The 21,480-nt window shown below is 39.9% G+C and overlaps 1 protein-coding gene across 3 annotated transcripts in view; it reads left to right on the forward strand.

Moving 5' to 3' along the window:
- Nucleotides 1–6,283: 6,283 nt before the first annotated feature.
- Nucleotides 6,284–21,480, forward strand: part of LOC309696637 (natural resistance-associated macrophage protein 2-like) — a 32,159-nt gene continuing 16,962 nt past the window's right edge. Inside the window, exons 1-8 of one of the 3 annotated variants that reach the window (XM_082517937.1) lie at nucleotides 6,284–6,623; nucleotides 7,836–7,925; nucleotides 14,285–14,439; nucleotides 14,530–14,652; nucleotides 18,483–18,602; nucleotides 19,873–19,979; nucleotides 20,107–20,177; nucleotides 20,261–20,328. In XM_082517937.1, coding sequence (XP_082374063.1) covers nucleotides 6,602–6,623; nucleotides 7,836–7,925; nucleotides 14,285–14,439; nucleotides 14,530–14,652; nucleotides 18,483–18,602; nucleotides 19,873–19,979; nucleotides 20,107–20,177; nucleotides 20,261–20,328 — 756 coding nt within the window. In that variant the 5' untranslated portion in view covers nucleotides 6,284–6,601. Of the gene's footprint in view, nucleotides 6,624–7,835; nucleotides 7,926–14,284; nucleotides 14,440–14,529; nucleotides 14,653–16,858; nucleotides 17,255–18,482; nucleotides 18,603–19,872; nucleotides 19,980–20,106; nucleotides 20,178–20,260; nucleotides 20,329–21,480 lie in introns of those variants that run through there. The other 2 variants (XM_082517938.1, XM_082517939.1) reach the window with 2 other exon arrangements.

Raw genomic sequence — 21,480 nt, forward strand, 5'->3', positions numbered from 1 at the left:
AGCAGTGTGATTTTCAGAGTTCAGCTGCGAGTTTAACAGGCTGCTGTTGACAACATTTCAGCAGATTATGGCATGAAATGAAAAACACACTTATAATAACATTTACATGATATTCGCCTCTTTGCCAGTATTCCTGATCATCTTCATGAACGGTCAGATGGTCGGTCGCTGTGAATAACAGGATGGCATTTTCCTCCTCTCTTCTCATAAATCTATCGTCTTTTGAGGGAGGGGAGACAGGAAGCACTGAAGCTCCTTTCTTCAGTATTTGGAGACTTCAAAAGGCTCATATTGTGGCCCCCATGCAGATACTTCAATGCCATTTCACTTAGAAACCTTAGTATTCAAACACACCCCCAATATAGGATGAATAAGCACTATGATTCATGCAAAGCTACCCTAAAAGACTAAAAGGATAAAAATAACATGTTGCAAATGTTGGAGTGTAGTGTACTATTGTAGTTTAAGACTGGATTGTAAAGCAGACTATTCAGCAAAAGGTGAGAAACAAACTGCATGACTAAGCAACTCCACCAGGAACATAACAGGCCATGCAACAAGGCAAAGAGGAGGCCAGGACTATCGGTGCATATAACAAGTCAATATCAACACAGACAGGAAGTGAAACCCAGAGAAAACAGGAAACAACCCTACAGAACACCAATAGAGGAAACAGGGGAGGCAAAAATAAAAAACTCAAGACAGGAAGCAAAATGAAATGATGAGTCAGTGCAAAGAATTTCACAGCAACAACCAAGATATTTTAAAATAAGAAAAAGAAATGTAAGTCCAACAGTACGTCTCAGATTTTAAGAAATTCTGCTGTAGAAAAGGAAAGTAGTCTGTCAGACTCTTTGGGTATAAATTGTAAAAGATAAATGTGTAAAATGACAAAAAAAAGTTCTGTTAGGCGATCGTGCAGACTGTCCTGTTAATTCACAGAATATATCCTTATTTTATTTTTTAGCACTATTGTAAAAACCAAATTTCCATAGCAGTCGAAAATGTAGTGAAAAAAACAGGAGCTTTCTGTCATTTAACTGTTTATCTGCTACTTATGATTTATGCTGGTGCATTATGGCTGCAAAAATACAGTTAAAAATCTAAACTCTACGTCCTCCTTCACATTTTCCAAAGCCGCCCAGTGGGCCAGACTGGAGCCCCCAGGCTTTATTTTTGACACCCTTGGGCTGGAAGCTATGCATACCGTCTGAGAGGGTCTGTAAAAAGGAATGGCACTGGCATGAATAATGGGACTGGCTGACTGAAAGCGGCGAGTCGTAGTTTGTATTCCTTACTTGTGATGAGTTAGAGCATTGAGAAGAAGAGCCAGAGGGCAGGCTCGGTTCCAGGAGAGATGAAGAGACGGCAACCAGAGAATATGGATTTCAGCGGAGGGTGCAGGGCTGCAAGCATGGATCTCCACGAGGCAAGGCAGGTAAGTCTTACAGGTAGGTAAACAGTTTCCTTAAACACGACACAGAACAAGAGACTGGAGTTACATGGTGAGAACAGAAGTCATCAATGAGAGCCAAATTACTGCGATAGTGACATAGAAAAACATTAAACACGAGTCCAAACATAACCAGCCTCAGCGGCCATGGCAGCATAAATGTTCCCCTTTACATTTCAGGTAAAGACCTAAGAACTAAGACCTCATCCAATGCATAGAATACCAACCCATTTCACAAGCTTCAATATCATAGCTTTTCCTACCTTTGGTCATTTAATAAGAATTAATTGAGCCTGGTGTTAAAGAAAAGTAGTTGATCTTTAATCTTGCCCTTGCCCGAGGATGACAACCCAACAGCTGTGCAGGAAGTTTGGTGAAGAACCAGCAGAACAAAAGTTTATCTGAACCCTTCTGCCATGCAGCTGGTGGTGCATAAAATTAAGCCTCTGTTCTCTGTCTTTGAGTCCATAATTTGTGTTAATATTTACATTCAAACATCAAAGTGATGAAGCTAATTACTTTATTTTACAACAGAAATAGTCTCGTGGCCAATCAACACACAGTCTTTACACTCGGTAAGGATAAAGGCTGCTCAGTCTTCGACCGCCAGTGAAACTGACTTCCTTCAGCTTCAGATTTCCTTTTTGTAGCCATTCTGTGTCAGCTAGTCCACAGTTACAGGTGCTGTAGAGCTGCACCTGTGTGTTTAGTTCTAGCTATAAATGGATGAGACAGAATTTTACACTGACACGAGACCAGTTTAAAAACTGCAAAGGACCAGATCTGGCACAGTGTGAGATGAATAAGGATCTTTATTGAACTTTGAGTCATGCAAAGCTGAATTCTGTCTGGTATGATCATTTTTTTCTGATACATCACTTTTTGCTGAACTGAAACTGAGATTTTGTTTAATAACTCAGGGTTTTAAGGCTTTTATTTAGCCTCTAATTCCTTTTTGATTAGATGGATGTAAAAAAAAAAAAAAAAAAAAAGTCAATTTTGCAGTTTTTCAAATCTCGCTCACAGATTTGTTGTATTAATAACTGTGTCTGATTCACAGAGCCCAAGGTTGTTCAGCTTGGCCTCACAGCTGTTACTGACTAAATCTGACTCTATCTATATGCTTTTTCATTTTAAAAAAATATCCTTACACTTAAAGGATGACTAAAAGTCTTTCTGTAAGAGCCAAGAAGATCACAGTTAAAGTCATAGTTGGTTAAAAAGCTTATTCCTCGAAGAGCAGGGTTCCAAGGTCCTTGAAGCTACAACTAGCTTCCTTCTGCTTTAAATTCAACAATAATCATCATCATCATCATCATCATCATATTGGTCACAATTTTCTAAGTAAGCCATTAATCTTAAATCATAACCTTGGAAAAGCTGGGCATCTTATTACTTTCTATAAGACTATAAAAGAAACATTACCAGTATTGTGGCAACTGTGCTGGGAGCTCTCTGCCTGAGGTTAAAGTATTAGCCAAACACAGACAAAAACAGCAAAAAGTATATTTTCTTGAGTATTTATGCAGCATTATCTGCACAGACGTGTCCGGTGAAGTAATGAGGGCTTCAACAGACGTTCTTTTGTGCCCTGAAGTATGATGCAATACTGGGTTTTACTTAAGAGTTTGCATAACCTTAAACTAAAACATCAGACCAGAGCACAACAGTCCCAGCAGATGTCATCCTGAATCAGCTGACAGCCCAGCTGATTCTAAGCATCTATTTAATGAATCGCATACATACGCTGCTACTGCAGTCTGCTGCTGCACACATGCAAGCCGCTTTGCAAACCACTTCCATGAGCTCACAACACATATTTCAACACAAACACGTGACCCAGTCATAAAACAGGTCGGGAAATTTGTACCAAAGCCTCCACATGTGTGCTGACAAATGTCGTCAGCTCATCAGTAAACATCTCCTGCACAGTTATTTTAGTTATTTTAATTTTGTAAGTGAATTGACTAAAACTAAACTAGACTAAAACATCAACACTTTGTTTTATATATATATATATATATATATATATATATATATATATATATATATATATATATATACACACACATTTTTTTTTTTTTTTTACATTTAATAAAGTATAATCGCCTCGACAGGGGCAAATAACAATAATAAAATAAATAGGTTCTCTGTGCCAGCGTTGATTTTATTAGTAATTCTTTTTTCCCAGCTCTAGTCGCTCAGTTTGCCTGTTGTTAAAAAGAACGATGAATCCGGAGTTTCAGAATATAAAACCAGCAGATGAAGCTGGTGTGTGATGTTCAAACGTGGAGAGCACCGTGTAACTGAGGCGTCAGTAAAATAAAAGCTCAGCACAGTGACACATCCGTGCAGTGAGCTCTCAGCAGAGTGGCGCTTCCGGAGTGTAAATCAGTCAGCATTTGTCGCCACCTAGTGGCTGCTCTCATTGTTGTAACTCACTCCAGAGAATGGCTCAAGTCTCTCTTGGACATAAAAACAAATCACAGCTCTTGCTGCTGCTAGAGGGCGTACAGACACCTGCAGCAGGAGGTGACTGCACTCTTTAAATGTATCCTTGCAACAACATATCTGATAAGGACAATAATTATGGCTTTGGATTAAATATGTTCATTTTACAAAGCAAACATCTCGATTTTTAATTTTTGCATGAAAGCAACCCTGTTAAATTCACATTACATGTAAATACTGCAACAGCAGTATACCACAATTAAAGGGTTGAGAGCATGGCATCTTTTGTATTTTTTGTTAATAATTTCAACATTTTAAAAATTAAAATACAAAACAAACACACATTTTGTCTCCAGCTTCCAGTATGTTTGGACTCTTAGTGTTTTAGAAACCTTATTCAGACCTTTTCACCTGTCTGCCTGTCTGAGTAGTTTTATTTCTCAGCTTCGCTCATATTCTTTTCTTTACATGTTCTCTTTTTAGTTTATGTGTTTAGGATATTATAGCACGGATTTATAGTGTCACATAAACTTTTAGTGTTTAATGGGATTTGTTGTTTCCTGTTGTATAAAGCTACATAATCACAGGAACTTGTTGTCATGTGCAAGGAAAGATAATTTTAGCCCCTGAGTGTCCTCATTAAACTGCACTGTTGATGCAAGCTGCAATTAAATCGTTGTTTGGTCAACAAGACACCAATCTGCAACAGGATTGACAAGGATTTAGAAACATTCTTCTCTTCCACATCCATTTCTTTGTCTTGTCTAATTTTAAATCGAATAATTTTGCACCACAGTTGGTTTAATTAACTGTAAAGCAAACAAAAGACGTGTTTTATTGTACTGTGCGATTTTAAAAATGAAACAAACTATTTAATCAGTATTCTTGTGGTTAATTTGCACTATTTAAAGTTATAACAAGAGCAAAACACACACAAGTTTGGTATCTTAACACTGGCTCACAGTGTTTTTAGATTCATTGTCTCACTTTTAACAAGCCAGTACATTTAGCACATTGTTGCTCCTAATAATAACTTCATTATTGATTGATTTGCTAGTTAAACAGCAGTGATAAGTGGCTTGTTTTGCCCACTCTGGTTTCTGGACGGTTTCCGGGTTATAAATTAAGTTTAAAATAAATAATTAATAAGCTAGTGCCGCCCAATTTAGGGACCTGACTCACACCAGGTGTCTTGAAAGATGATTACAGGTTAGTATTAAATGACTAAAAGCTAAATTCTTTAGAGAAATGTATCTAAAGCTACAATTTTACCTGATTAAAAGTAAAAGTAAGTTTCTCATGGACACAGACGTGCGTCAACCTCGTTATGGAGGTTGTGGGAACGGCTGCATTAGGTTCCTTTAATTTATGTTTTGATGGTCTTCTGTCAGTGTCTGTATTGCTAATCCCGGCAGTATGGAAAGGTGTTGATGTGTTGTGTATTTGTATAGCTGTCACTATTAATTAACCATACTCACTTATTTTACAAAGCCAATGTCGAGACTCTGAATAAAACCAATAATGTGACATCTTTGTGTACTATAAGTTTTACATTTTGGAACATTTAACCAAATGGGGAATCAAGGAACTCATTAAAATCCCAATAATATCCATGCTCATGATAAGTGGATGTAAACCTCTGATTACAACTGTAGCATTGCTCTTATTTTTTTATTCAGGTTTTATTCAGGTTTTTAAATGTTAACGTTATACTTAAGTTGTCAGAGATTAATAAAAAGCTGTCAGATAATACAAATATACAGCGTCCCTAAAAGAACATGAGGTGTGGCGTGAAAGTGAAATTCCTTTTTTATTCAGACATTGAGACGCAAGTAAAACTTTAAATTCAATTTTGCATAATAAGCAGTTAAAGTCTGTCTATTCTAATGAAAGCTAAAATGTGCACAGAAAATTACCATATACGTACAGAGATGTGATTATTCTTTTACAAAACCAGCTATGTAAGTCAGGCTATAAAGATACATATATTTTTGAATACAAAAAAATAGGTTTTCGTGTAAATTTCGCAGATAAAAGGTTAATAATTGCGTTTAACGTCCAAAGTTTGAAGCGGTAAAGTGAATAATTTCACTTCCCTGTAATTTGAGAGCACTCTAGTCTGTTTATGTACCTGTCACTACCTCATGTGGACTTTACTTTGAAAATTGCAGCTCGGAACGTTTGATGTGACTTTAATTTTGAATTGAAGCCAGCACAAAAAAGAAAAAAAGAAAGAAAAAAAAGCTGACGCGTGGATTTCAGCTTCACTCCCACCCGGACGAGTGTGAAAATTAATGTTTCATTAAAATATTAACCAGGTCGTTCGCTTTATTTTGAAATCTCCTGCACAAGATCTCATTTCCTGCTGTTCAGCTCAGGTTGTTCGGGCAAACCTGGTCACGTGGTAGAAAGTGGCAAGAGGACGGGATCATTTATCAAAGTTTAAGGTTATATGTGTGACTTTGTCCTCAGGGAGATTCCCCTTCCTCCTCCTCCTCCTCCTCTTTACCTGCACGATAAGTCAACACCTTCAGTCGTGGAGAGGATGTCCAACCTGCCGGATGTTCCTGCTCCGCGTAAATTCCACTGGATCCAAGAAGGAAGCGAGGACACGTTTAGCGGCTTGGAGTTCAGAAGTTTAGTTCTGGTTTCGTCCGATGAGAAGATTTCAAAGTGTTAAAGACACAAAGAAGAAACATGTTTTCCTTCCTGCGCTCAGGTGAGTTTTCCCTTTGGATTGTTTCCTCGTGCAGCACAGGTGATGATGCCTGGAGATCTACACAGACACAAATTATAGGATATTATAGTGACAGATTTATCGTGTCACAGAGTTCATATTAACCTAGTCGTGTTTATTGGGTTTATCGTTTCCTGTTGTATAAAGTTACACTATCACAGGAACTTGTTAGGTAATTATACCCCCTTAACTGCCCTCATTAAATTTACAGTATTGATGCGAGCTGCAGTTAAATCAGTAAAGTAACCCGTGTGTTATATTATAAAATTCTAAATGACTCTATAATAAAAGTAATTGTCCATCTGTGGAAGTTTAATTGTACCAATATTATTTAGAAATGTGTGATGAGCGCTGTAAACAGAAAATATGTGCGTAAAATACTGATACTTATAAATGTGTGATTACAGGCTTCTTTTCTGATGTGATTTCAAATAAAATGCTTAATCATTTAAAAAGCATGCTGTTATGAATAAAAACTGTAACTATTGAGCTGAATGAGCAACAAAAGCAATGTAACATTATTTTTGGGGGGCTCAGGCTTTTATTAGAGGTACACGGTGGGTGTCTGCATCTGTTAGCCTGTAAGACTGGAAAGTGTCTGATTGAGAGAAGCTTCATTTTTCAGCATGACAGTGATCCCAAACACACTGTCAGTGCAGTAAAGTCATACCTGCACAGAAAAGTATACAGTGGAAGTCTATCAGTCATGGATTGGCCTCCCCAGAGCCTGGACCCCGACATTATAGAAGCATTATAGGGACATCTGGACAGAGGACAGAAGAAAAAATGAGCCAACATCCAAAGTAGAGCTTCGAAAGTCCTTCCAGAGGCCTGGAGAACTAACCCCGAAGACTGGTCACACCAAATATCGACTTTCAAGCTCGTTATAATTGTACAAACTCTGTTTTTTATCTTATATTGCACATGTTTCAATAAATCTTTGCACCTTTTTCACATTTTGCAAGAAAATTTTAAAAACTGAGGCGTGACTCAAGACGTTTGCACAGCACCGCACATGTCTTTTGAAGTATTAGAATACAATACATACACATATGAGAGAACTGAGTGGAGCCCCGACTACACATTTGTACATAGTTTCTCATAGTTTTCTGTGTGTGAAGGATTTGATTCTGTGTATGTACTCTGATTACATAAATCACTTTAATCCCAGTATAATTACCTGTTTGCTTCCAGGCAGAAACCCCGCTCCTGAGCAGATCCACATTACCTCGCTACCTCCCAGTATTCCCACAGACCAGGAGCCAGAGCAAGCTGAAGGACAAGGTGAGGATGTTTATCCTGTACACAGCGTTTTTTTTAAGGACTCATCACATTTTTATGAAATACATGAAACCTTTCAGCCAGACTCACTCAGCGACATGGAGCGCTACAGGAAGCCGTTACAGCGTCGTGACAACAAAACACAAATCTGCTCCGTGTCGGGGGAAGTGAAGCATCAGCTCCTCTTTTCCCCTAAAAGCAGAACAAACTGTTGACTTTTATCGTATTATTAATTCATCTCTGTTCAACCAAGACTCGAACTTTGCTTTCCCTTTCCAGGCGTTAACAACTTGCCTCCAAATAGATTTCTCAACAAATTTGTGTACAAGAGAATTAATTTGAGTCCTCTGATTTTTTTTATTTTGCATCTTTTTTCAATTAAAATATGGAGACCATTAAATTACTAGCTTGCAGTATTTCTGTCTCCTTTTGGAGTCTCATTTCACAGCTGACCAGGGTTATGGTGGTGCATCTTCCACAGACATGCATCTTAGGTTACCTGATTCTAAATTGGACGTAGGTGTAAATGATGGTTGTCTCTGTGCTGTGGAAACCTCTCCTAGATATACAGTGGGGCAAAAAAGTATTTAGTCAGCCACCGATTGTGCAAGTTCCCCCACTCAAAATGATGACAGAGGTCAGTAATTTGCACCAGAGGTACACTTCAACTGTGAGAGACAGAATGTGAAAAAAAAAATCCATGAATCCACATGGTAGGATTTGTAAAGAATTTATTTGTAAATCAGGGTGGAAAATAAGTATTTGGTCACCTCAAACAAGGAAAATCTCTGGCTCTCACAGACCTGTAACGTCTTCTGTAAGAAGCTTTTCTGTCCCCCACTCGTTACCTGTATGAATGGCACCTGTTTGAACTCATCATCTGTATAAAAGACACCTGTCCACAGCCTCAAACAGTCAGACTCCAAACTCCGCCATGGCCAAGACCAAAGAGCTTTCGAAGGACACCAGGAAAAGTATTGTAGACCTGCACCAGACTGGGAAGAGTGAATCTACAATAGGCAAGCAGCTTGGTGTGAAAAAATCAACTGTGGGAGCAATCATCAGAAAATGGAAGACATACAAGACCACTGATAATCTCCCTCGATCTGGGGCTCCACGCAAGATCTCATCCCGTGGGGTCAAAATGATCATGAGAACGGTGAGCAAAGATCCCAGAACCACACAGGGGGACCTGGTGAATGACCTGCAGAGAGCTGGGACCAAAGTAACAAAGGTCACCATCAGTAACACACTACAATGGCAGGGAATCAAATCCCGCAGTGCCAGACGTGTTCCGCTGCTGAAGCCAGTGCATGTCCAGGCCCGTCTGAAGTTTGCCAGAGAGCACATGGATGATACAGCAGAGGATTGGGAGAATGTCATGTGGTCAGATGAAACCAAAGTAGAACTTTTTGGTATAAACTCAACTCGTCGTGTTTGGAGGAAGAAGAATACTGAGTTGCATCCCAAGAACACCATACCTACTGTGAAGCATGGGGGTGGAAACATCATGCTATGGGGCTGTTTTTCTGCCAAGGGGACAGGACGACTGATCCGTGTTAAGGACAGAATGAATGGGGCCATGTATCGTGAGATTTTGAGCCAAAACCTCCTTCCATCAGTGAGAACTTTGAAGATGAAACGAGGCTGGGTCTTCCAACATGACAATGATCCAAAACACACCGCCCGGGCAACAAAGGAGTGGCTCCGTAAGAAGCATTTGAAAGTCCTGGAGTGGCCTAGCCAGTCTCCAGACCTCAACCCCATAGAAAATCTGTGGCGGGAGTTGAAAGTCCGTGTTGCTCGGCGATAGCCCCAAAACATCACTGCTCTCGAGAAGATCTGCATGGAGGAATGGGCCAAAATACCAGCTACTGTGTGTGCAAACCTGGTAAAGACCTATAGTAAACGTTTGACCTCTGTTATTGCCAACAAAGGTTATGTTACAAAGTATTGAGTTGTATTTTTGTTATTGACCAAATACTTATTTTCCACCCTGATTTACGAATAAATTCTTTACAAATCCTACCATGTGACTTCATGGATTTTTCTTTCACATTCTGTCTCTCACAGTTGAAGTGTACCTCTGGTGCAAATTACTGACCTTTGTCATCATTTTAGGTGGGGGAACTTGCACAATCGGTGGCTGACTAAATACTTTTTTGCCCCACTGTACCTTCCCTCTTCCGTATGAGATCTGGGATAGGCTCAAACACTCCTGAATAAGCTTAGGAAAAAGGGATGGATGCCTGTATTAGACCAGTGATTCCCATAGACTGTATATAAAGATGGACATAGCCACTGTGACAGTGGTTAGTGACATCTTGTTATGAAGCACGGAGCTTAACATGTCTGCCGTCTGTCATATTTTGAAAAAAGGCGTAACAAGCAAGGGCGGGGTGGATCTGACAGCCTGACAGGTTTATCCTCCTTCCTGACTTGAAGAGTGGCCACATATTTTCTAAATACCTTTTAAACAAACAACTGAACACATAAAGTCACCAGTAAAGTATTTACTGAGGCCTGTTTTCCCCACAGGCATCTATACAACTTAAAGGCTTTTTGCACCCTGCTGGACAAAAGAATACATGTTTAAGGCGCCTTCAGATTAGCTTTTTACCCTTTTTTTAACTTTATCTTCGATACTTTGCACACACTCAGTCCCCAGTCCTTTGTGCTGCTCCCAGATGGTGGGAATTATAAGACTGTACCAAATCAACAACCCCGACTGACAGCAGGAAGGAAATATGATCACTTTTTTCCTGTGGCACAGACCGCAACTAAACACCGGTGCAGACGACCGTCCACCTAAAGAAGAGAGGGAGTTGGTACAGACCAAAGTGACAGCTCCCTGTCTTCTGGCTCCAGCTGGACTGAGGATGTCAACAGCCTTCAGCTCAAGTGTGTCACCCGCCTGGAAAAGCTGGTTAAAGTTAGCACGATCCCAGGCTAAAGAGACAAACTGCAAACCAAATGTGTGCTCTGAGAGACACCTGGTCTGCTCAGTGTCTCGTACACCGGTTGAGTGGGGACACTTGTTAGATGTCAGGCTAGATCTGTCAGCGCAGAGGTGTGCGCACTTTAAAGACGTGAATTAAAACAGTGCTGAATTATGCTAAATATATGCTAGACATAGTAGAGAATAACCGGTCCTTGTTTTAAAAACAAGCTTTTTTTTTAAGGAAAAAGTTGAAAACTTCTGTTTTCTTTACAATTGGAGAAAATTTGTTACAGTTTATAACTAAAAGTTTGTTTGCAAACTCAAGTGGAGCGTCCACAGTTGAAGTAGACTTAAATCATATATGATGGTCTATGGACCAGTTCTGGCCCTGGGGCAGTTTTTCGCCCATGATCTCCATGTTAAAAGAAGAAGAAGGCCGTGAACCGAGGATATATCAGCAGACGTACGTTTTTTATTTGTTTTTGTAAAGGTGTGCCTTGAAATTTTGGCTTGCCCTTTGGTGTGCCCTGGGCAAGAACATTTTGAGAAAACTGCTGGATTGAAAGTCTTTAAAAAGTACAAAACAATAAAGAAGACGTTGCGATGTGATCAAGAGCTCCTGAGCGGTGATTGTTGGTCACCTGCTGATTGAAGGTAAAGAGAGAAAAACCTGAATCTGAGTGTTTCTTCTGCTTGACTCAGAGAAGTTCCTCAGGCCGTGAAACGCTGCACTGCATTTGTAGTTAATGCACTTCTCAAAGGGCATTTCCACTCATAAACATATATTGGCTGTTGCTTATTTTGGGCTGGACAGTATTGCTTAAAATGCCATCAGGATAGATGTCTAAATATCATTCAATATAAATATTTACAATGATAAATGTCAGCATGTTGTTGATTTTTTTCCTGGCAGTTTCCTGCCGAGGATTAGGCTGATGCTGGTCGACTCATGGGGATCGGTAATGTTCCACTCGCTGCTGTTATAGGATGTGAAATAGTCTCAGTTTATGCTGTTCTGATGTTTGTCACATTGGAAAAAGCCCCGAAAAACCTCTCCTGAAGTAATGACAAGTTCTTATGAATTATAAGCTTAAAATTGATCAGCTCTTTGCTGAATATTTGAGTTTTTGTTCTTATTTTATTTATTTTAAATTATGATAATGATTTTACAACTTTTCTCTTGGATGTTTGAGCTTCACTGTGTATAAGGATTCAGGCAGAAAACTCAGGATCTTCTGCCGAAAGCTTTTCTGAGCTCAAACAAAATTTTACTTTAAGCTGCAAAGCTGTGAGCAGGATTTATGTCATGGCTGGTCTTGGAAGTCACTCCTGGTCCAACGGGCAACTTAAACTGGGTTAATGTGTTTTAGAAGCATTAAGACACTTTAACTTTACACAATGTTCTTGATATGAAGAAGAACAAGTTCTGAATGTATTCGTGCTCAGCCATAATTGCAGCTCGTCTGCTCAGATAAGACTGATGCAGCTCATGTTCCTGATAGCAGAGACATTGCTGGCTCAGATTAAGAGACTAAAACAGGAGAAACCTGCTGTAAACAAAAGCCTTCACATGACCTGGACCCCTGAAGGCTTCAAAAAACAGGAGGAACAGGGAGGAGGCATAACCCATCACGTGTTCTGGCTGAAAAGTGAAAAGGCGGAAAGTCATTTTGCTAGAAAGTTGAAAATAGTTCTACAAAAAAAAGGGCAGCAGACTAAGAAGTAAATGTCAGAACGGATTATTTTATCAGGGGTTTTATCATTTTTATTGCTTAATTGATGAAAGGATGTTATTAAACAACTAGAAAGCCCAGGATGGATATCCAGCAGACGGTGACGTGTCCAACATCAGTTAAAGTTGGATTTTCAACCAAGACCAGACATTTAGAAAAGACAGTCAGTTAGCCATATTTTTTTAATATTAAAAACTTCTTTACACCACTGCGTTCTCTCTACATGTGAAGCATTGTCTCATGGAGTGTTGCATGATGAGCTTATTTGTTTAAGCCTCTAAACCTACCGTTTCCACCTGCTAAGTCAACACAGTGATGCACTGTAACTCTGACGCCTCTGAGCAAGAGATGCCCGTCCTTAAAGTTTGGAGAAGTGTGGCACTTTCCAAGCAGATTTAGACACACGTAATTTATTCTTTGTCTTTTCGTTGACCTTAAAACCTTTTAACCATAACTTGATGTTGTCTAATAAAATATTCTTCAACAAGTTTTCGCTGTTTGGGATGAGCTGTGTGGAGATCTGCACGCGGACAGTGGAAACGTAGACCTGAGCCTAAACTAAAGACTCTAATGTTGACTTTCCAGCTCATAAAGTCATGTTTTTAAAGGATTTTAAATAAGTGTTTGCTGGGTGTGAGATTACTGTTTAAAGCAGAGTATTTTTTTATTGTATCTTCAGTTATGTGTTTGGGGCCCTGTAATCTCAGCAGACACATGGTTATAGTTAATAGATGTTTGGATGGACGATAGACTTTATCTGTTTAAAGGATAGGATTTACAGAAAACGCAGAGGAAACAGAATAAAAGAAAGGAGACAAAACACACATCTGACTGAACGTGGCAGCATTATTACCTGCACCTCTGACAGCAGTTAAACTTTGGTTTATATGAAAGTTTAAAACAAAACTGCATTCTCAACAAGCTAAAAGATAAACATGGAACTAGGGCTGTTCGATATAACGATGTATATCGATGACGATATAAAAACATCTATCGTTTCATCTTACGCTATCGTTTGTTTTGTGGTGTCGCAAAATAAACTGTTTGCGGCAATATTTTTTTCATCGTTCTGATGGTCACTGTAGTGGCTATATTAATTTCTTAAAGTTCTCTCTTTGTCTTATATTTAATATAACCACACTACTGACGGACAAGCGCCTTTTTTATGCGTTGTCGTTAGCAACAGCGACGGTAACACCTTCGGGTGTCCGCTTGTTTATGTTCCACATAAACCTTTCACAATAAAGCTCAAGATCCTGTTGAGACCTTTCAAAATAAACTGAATCACGTGAAAGAGCAGATTATTTATGGATGAGAATTTTTAAAAAAAAGAGCCGCCAGGTGCTAAAAAATAAACTTTAGACTCAAACGTTAGAACAGGCTTTTCCGCAAGTCGAGCTGCCCGAGATTCACAGAATTTACAGAAAATTTAAAAATTTTGTGATTTATATCGTTATCGGGACGATAGAATTCTTATATCGGGATATGAGATTTTGGTCATATCGCACAGCCCTACCTGGAACACATTATGTTATTATACTATAAGCTTCGCATTTTTATGTATATATCAGTTGTTTTCCTACCCGTCTGCCTGCCTAACATGCTGTTTGTGTGTTGTTGACCTGTGTAAAGTTCACTTTTCTACTTTCTTACGATGCTTTTGTCATTATGTTGGTGTTAAATTTCAGCGGATGACGTGGTTGAAGAGAAAGGGGTGATCCAGACCACATACACTCACAGAGTACACTCCACACCCTCGGTCTTCCTCCAGAATCACAATGATGAGCCTGTTTCCAGCACTTACCTTGATGAGAAAGTCCCTGTCCCTGAGGAGGACGGCGAGGTAAATCAACCCTGGATTACATATGCAAACCTGAGTTAAATCAAGATTTGATGTTATTAGTGGTGCAACTTTTGTTTCCCCCTGCCACAGAGGTGGATAAGTCTCCGCAAGCTCTGGGCCTTCACCGGCCCGGGGTTTCTGATGAGCATAGCCTACCTGGATCCAGGTAACATCGAGTCTGACCTGCAGTCAGGTGCCAAAGCTGGCTTCAAGGTAACTGAGATCATGCTTGGTTTGTGTTTTGGTTGATTAAGAGTTAGCTTATGTCAGAGAAAGTTAAACTGAAGTCATTTTTATTTGCAATTATGATAATTATTTGGTAATTAACTATTTTTCCACTATACTTCCCAAATTATTTTGTACAAGCAGCAGTTTTGTCCCCAAATATCTAAGTTATAACAACACAGGACCAAGAAAGGCAACAAATTCAAAAAACGTTGATTACTTGGTTACTAAAATTAAAAAGAAATGCAGCCTTAGCTAAAAAACAAAGTTAAACATATCTAATATTTACAGTGGGAACCTTTTGTTTTAAAATATCTGCTCATTTTAATTTTTTTGCCGGCAGCAAACTTCAATAAAGTTGAGACAGGGGCTGCTTCACCTCTTCTTCACACTCTGTTAGTGTTATTGAAAGCATGAGTTTCTATCATTTTGAAATAAAAAATATCTTCCTGTTCTTGCTTGAGGTAAAATTTGATTTGCTCAACAGTTTCTGGCCTTGTTTATTGTTTAGTCTTTTACTGTCTTCCAAATGTTTTCAGTGGGTAACAGGTCTGAGTGAGTGTACTGCAAATACAGACTGATGGGTCGCACGTCTTGCTTTTTTAAACTTGGCTATGTCACCATGGTAACCTATGCTGAACACATCAACTGGTCCAGAGCAGGTTACGTTCGGATTTCGGTTTAAATTTGTCTGAAAGTGCCACATTCACTAATTCTTTTCTCTAAATTTCTTTTTAACATTTAATCTGTTGAGAAGTACCTCACAAAGTTATACCAGCACCAACTGTGCGTCACATGTATGGATGGGGAATGTGCATAAATATGATTTTCAGCTTGGTCCTAATCAGATGCCCAGTGTTGGAGTTGTAGCAAACACAACATGCATTAGATTAAAAAAGAATCACTGTGTTTGTAGGCTGTTTATCACCAAGCTGATTTAGTCAATGAAATTCACTCCACACTCATCCGACAACTAAACCAAAGTGGTTTTCTCCATCATCGCGCTTTGGGCCAAGTCAGATTTAAAGTTTCTAACTTTGCAGCTGTCGTGTTAGAAATAAACAGCAGCACTGCAGTGAAAGCTTGAGTATTCACAATATTAGTTGCAGATTTATTTGCAGCACCAGTGGCATGTTTAACCTCTCATATTATTTATAAATTTCTATCTCCTGGTGTAGGCAGCAATGAAATAGGTAGCTCTCAATGACAACATTTTGTGCAGAAGAAGACTTTAATGACGTGCCGTGTTTCCACTTTTCTGTGAGCGTGCACAGTCTTTGTCTTTCCAAGCTAACACAAAGAATGTCTGGCTATATTGAACTTCCTTTCAAGAGCGTTAGCAAGCCCGTTTAGCGCTCAGACTCAGATTATGGAGGATTGCTGCTGGTAAATGTGCAGAACAGACAAAGCCTTTACCTAAATCATCATGTGTTTCTCTGCAACCTGTAGATACCTTTCAGCATTAATGGTTGCTCCGGTTATGTCATTTGTTCTTTTGCATTTCAGCAATATTTCTTGAAAGACAAGTCCGACTTTGAAATTCACCAGTCCCACAGCACTGCAGGTCAAAGTTTAACAAAAGTGTCCTTTGCCCTTAAACAGGTGGAAACATTCCTGAACTTCGGAGTCGCATCATTTAAACTGAGTGAATGTTTACTGAGACTGGTGTAAGAGTGACCGGGCCCTAAGCCTTAATCCTGACCGTCAGTCTTGAGGTATGCAGGGCTTTTAAAGGTTGTGAGCCTCAGCCAATCACAGCGACAAGGCTGCAGCACAGTCACAGAAAAGCAGTGCTCAAGAGTCTCGTAGCGGCTCAGTAATGTGAGGATTAATTATTGTTAATTAAGACAAAGTTAATCTGTTTAACATTTTTCAACAACAATAAAATTCACATTGCTTCTCATAAAATAACATAAAAAGCTTTGAATAAAACTAAATGCAACATAAGACTGTGTAAAAGCACATTAGAAAGAAATTGGTTCAAGAATTAATTGGTTTTAATAAAAGGCAGTGGCAAACAAAAAGTCTTCAGTCTTAGTTTACCAGAACACAGAGTTACTCCTGCTTTATGTGAGTTTGTTCCAGACATGTGGAGCAAAAAGCCTGAAAGCTGCTGCTTCTATGTTTAGTTTTATCTCTGAGGACAGAAAGCAGACCTGTACTGGGAGACCTGAGGGGTCAATACGCAGCAGACCAGACATGTAAAACATGCTGGCTTATAAACCGTTCTGTGCTTTATAAACCAGCAGCAGCAGTCTTTTCAAACAAACATTGAACACATGTGCTGAGAAGAAGTGTTAATTGATTTAATTCAGATAAGGCGATCAAAATATGTTTGTTTGACAGGGAAAAAAGAAAGAAAGACATAAACAGATTATATTCAGAGTTCTAAAATGAAATAAGAATATAGATGAAGAGTAAAGCATCATCTCCGTCATGGGGGAGGCAGAGGGAGTGCGAGACATAAGAATAAAACTGCATTTCCTTTATCGTTTTTAGGTTTTCCACCAAAGAAAGAAGTATGTCGCAACAGGGGAAGTAGAAGCAGATGGTAAAAAAGGGGTACGGGACTCGTGAAAGTTCACGTCAGGTTAATGTGGCCGCAAAACAACAGTCTCTTTTCACAGAAAACGCGCTCACACTGACTGAAAAGCAGAGGCGCTTCATAAAATGCAAAGGTTCCAGTTTTCTATATACGCAAATCTGTTTCTGTCAGAGGGCCACAACTTAAGATAAAGAAGTCAAGCTGGGCTTAGACGTACTTTATTTATCCCAAAGGTTGATAACTTGCTTTGTTACAGAAGATAAAACATTGACACAACCAGTAACAACATATAAAAATAGCTCAATAACAGACAGTAGTGCCAAAAAATAGAATTACTTTCAAGTAAAATACAGTTTACTATAATCTAAAAGAAATTTATATAAGCTGCATCGCTCCAAAAAGTAAGTGGGCCCTTGATCATCGGTGTAACACAAAGTCCGTTACACTTCAGGGCTATATTAGTGTGCAGTCAGGAACATAAACCACTGAATCAGTTTATGCTTCCTAACTGAAGTTTAACCGTTTTTGGGTTTTTTTTTGAGCAGTGTAAAATGGCTCAATAAAATATAATAAAAGTGTAAAATGGCTCAATAACACACAATAAAACAAAAATAAAGCGGAAATTCTAAAAATAGGTGTGTCTGGGGCGGGAACAACAAAAGTAAATACAGGAAGCAGGTGCCGTGTTCTGGACTATCAGGGAACACGGAGAATTTAGGTTTGTTTCACAGCTAGCTGCCAGCCCGTACAGATCCTTGCACGTCTACCTTGCTGCATCTCTGGATACAAGACAAGCTTGCAATGTACCCATTGTAGTTGGTTCAGATCACGTTCACAGGATAAACAAACCGTTCTGAAGTTCGTGTGGAACCGTACCAAGACCCGAGGCGATCTCAGTACGGTTGTTTTGGTGTGCGATTGTTGTGTTCACATCTGCACAAACGAACCGCACCAAGAGGGAAAACAAACCAGTTTGATTTAAACTGATGAAACACGGCAGCTGTGAAAACAGCCTTAGACAAAAGATAAGAACCACTGATTCAAACAACCTCAAACTACACGTACTCGAGCAACAACTCGCTGGGTTTCAAGCTGATCGAAGGGCAAATAACAGACAGAACGACATACAGAGATTTCATAATTTACTGGTGGTGTTTTAAACCACTTCCTGGCTTCAGTTTCTTTTCAGATCTTAGGGCAGCTTCACAATCATGTTACCTATCAGCTCACAGGCTCTGATTAACTGTTCGGCTCTCTGCCCTCGTCCTTTCAGCTGCTCTGGGTGCTGCTGGGTGCCACCATCGTCGGCCTGCTGCTGCAGAGGCTGGCGGCTCGGCTAGGCGTGGTCACCGGGATGCACCTGGCTGAAGTCTGCAACCGCCAGTACCACACTGTGAGATACGTTGGCCGTTATTGTCCTATTTTCCGTTGTTGTTGTTGTTGTTGCTGCTGCTTCTGCGCTCTCTCTTCTCATCACCGTTCTAAAACACGAGCAGGATGAAGTCTGACTGAGAGGCTGTGAGCAGAAGCAGTCTTAGTTTACTGAAACTGCCTCCTTGCATTACAAGCACTGCTGTTACAGTAGCTGTAATCCTTGGATTATGCGTCTCAAAACATTAAATCAAACCAGCGTGAGCCGGTGACACTTACAAAACAGTGACAGCATGAATTATTCATGTGGATATATTTTTAAATCCAGCTTATAAGAAATATTTGCATCTGTAAAACATGAAGAGAGAAAATAACTGTTACAAATGTGCCTCTGTTTGCTCTCTTTCTGTCCTCTCAGGCTACACTGCCCACTGTTGGAAACATTTTTTTAAGCTTCAGTAGGGAAACGTATGCAGAGCTGCATGAATGAATTGACTTCTTATCTTTGAATCTGTTAACTTTTCTGAGTTTACAGGACTAGTGACACAGTTGAAAATGCAAATGCTTTGACTGCCGGCTTGGTTTATTAATTGATTTATCGAATGATGAAAAGCTGAAAAGAAGTCCCGGAAAATTAATTTGTGCCTATAAGTCAAAGGTAAATTAAGGCTGTGTCCTCAAGCAGGAATGCATGAACACCTTCTGCCATCGTAAATTCACTTTATATGTTCTTGAAAAGGTTTAAGGCGCAACCTGTCCCAGATGGGATGGGAGAAGAGCGGGCAGAGAAGGCTTCTGTCCTACATCAAAGTCCTTGAATTGTGGTGTGACTGTGTATGATTGTTGCACCTCCACGTCGACATGCCTTAAACCAATAATTCTCATTGTGCAGCTTCAGCTTTTCTGTCCTCTGTTCCTCACACCTCGCTCACATTTTTGCAGAGAAGAGCTTAGACATAAAACTAGGCCTTCATTTATCCACGTGAGCAGCGTGACGGCAATGACCAACTGAAGCAGCAGAGGGCGAAAGGTCCTGACTTTTATTGTCAGGAGATTGCTGGATACTAATTCAATAAAAGTCCAGTAAATACGGCACCAATCATGCTGTTTAGTGCTTTACAGGTGATGGACAAGCTGATAAGACAGCTGAATTCCCAAACACTGTAAGAAGCAGTAGTTGTGCCACAGAGTAAAAATCTCCAACAATAAAAGGTTTCCTCACATGCCGGATGTGTTGCAAACTGAATTCTATGTCAGCTCAGACCTTTGTAAACACTGCCTGACTCTGATAGGTGCCTCGTATCATCCTGTGGGTGATGGTGGAGCTGGCGATCATCGGCTCAGACATGCAGGAGGTCATCGGCTGCGCCATCGCTTTCAACCTCCTCTCCTCTGGCAGGTGGTGTAAACAGACTAAGCATCAGTTTAACGGCCACTGGGACTCAGTCGCAGTTTGATGATTGCCATAAAATGAGTCGATTACTTCCTTGGCGATGATCTTTTCCGTTGTTTGTGTTTATCCACAGGATCCCCTTATGGGGGGGTGTCCTCATCACCATCACTGACACGTTTGTCTTCCTCTTCTTGGACAAGTACGGTAGGTTGGATTAATCACTTCCAAACTGTACGTCGGCATGTCAGCAATAAATGAAGCACGCCGCTTATTTTTTGTCTCTGCAGGTCTGAGAAAGCTGGAAGCCTTTTTTGGTTTCCTCATTACAATCATGGGGATCACATTTGGATATGAGGTATAAACACTTACACACGATTATCTGGAAATTAGTTGGGGGGGGGGGGGGGTCTCTCAATCAGCGGGTCACAACATGTCAGTGGGGGAAAAGTAAGCAAAATATTTTTAATACTACCTGGAAGTCCCTGGATCCAAAATGATGTCCAAATCTCAACCGGATATTTTTTTAAGAATATCAAGACAATAGACCTCATTCAATAATATGTGTTCAGAAATGTTCTTACCCCTGTGCAATCACACTCATTCTCAACTTGTGCCCACTGTGTGAAATCTGCTTATTGCCACTCCTCCATTTCTCTGTATAAATAAACACACTAACTTGAGATGAAACTAAGAAAGTTAAAGTTGAAGTTGAGTGACCTTAAATCTACCCTCACTTCTGATTACAAGCTCTGGGTAGTGACTGAGAGAATGAGATGGTACAAGTGGTGGAAATGAGCTTTCTCCAAAGGGTGGTGGAGAGAGGGAAATCAGTCAGACTGAGAGTAGAGCCACTGCTGCCAACATCGAAAGGAGCCAGCTGAGGTGTTCCACACGTCCTTCCAGTAGGAGGTAGGAGGAAAGGCTCAGGACATGCGAGAGCGATTATGTCTCTCAGCTGGCTGGGAATGCCTCACTGTTCCCCTGGATGAGCTGGAGGACGTCCAGGCTTCTCTAGAAGAGGAATTGATGGATGGACTTTCGGCTTCCATCGATTATTAAAACAAGAAAATAAAGATATTTATCAAAATGATCATGATTATGATTTTTTGGCATAATCAGTAAGTCATAGTGGGAAATATTGTTTTGGTCAAATGTCACAACATCCCTGACACCTCGACAAGATCACAGACTCCAGGAAATACAGAGAAAGGCAGTAATCCCGTAGACAAGACAGAGGAATGGAAAGACAGGGAAACACTGGGAATACTAGGAACAGAAGAATGTGGGAAACTCAACAAAAGAGGAACCAAAGTTATATAAATACAAAAAAAAAAACCACAACACATGAGCTTCAGGTTGTTAAGACTTCACTGAAAACCACAAATGTCGCATTGAAATCTTTTGATCACCGTGTTAAGATTTTTCCTCTAAACATCACATGAATGTTTGTACCAAGCTTGAAATGTGCCACCCAACACTCACTCTGAACTCTGGTGGTGCAAAATCA

The sequence above is a fragment of the Aulonocara stuartgranti genome, assembly GCF_965226115.1.
Source record: "Aulonocara stuartgranti genome assembly, chromosome: 20".
NCBI lineage: Eukaryota > Metazoa > Chordata > Actinopteri > Cichliformes > Cichlidae > Aulonocara > Aulonocara stuartgranti.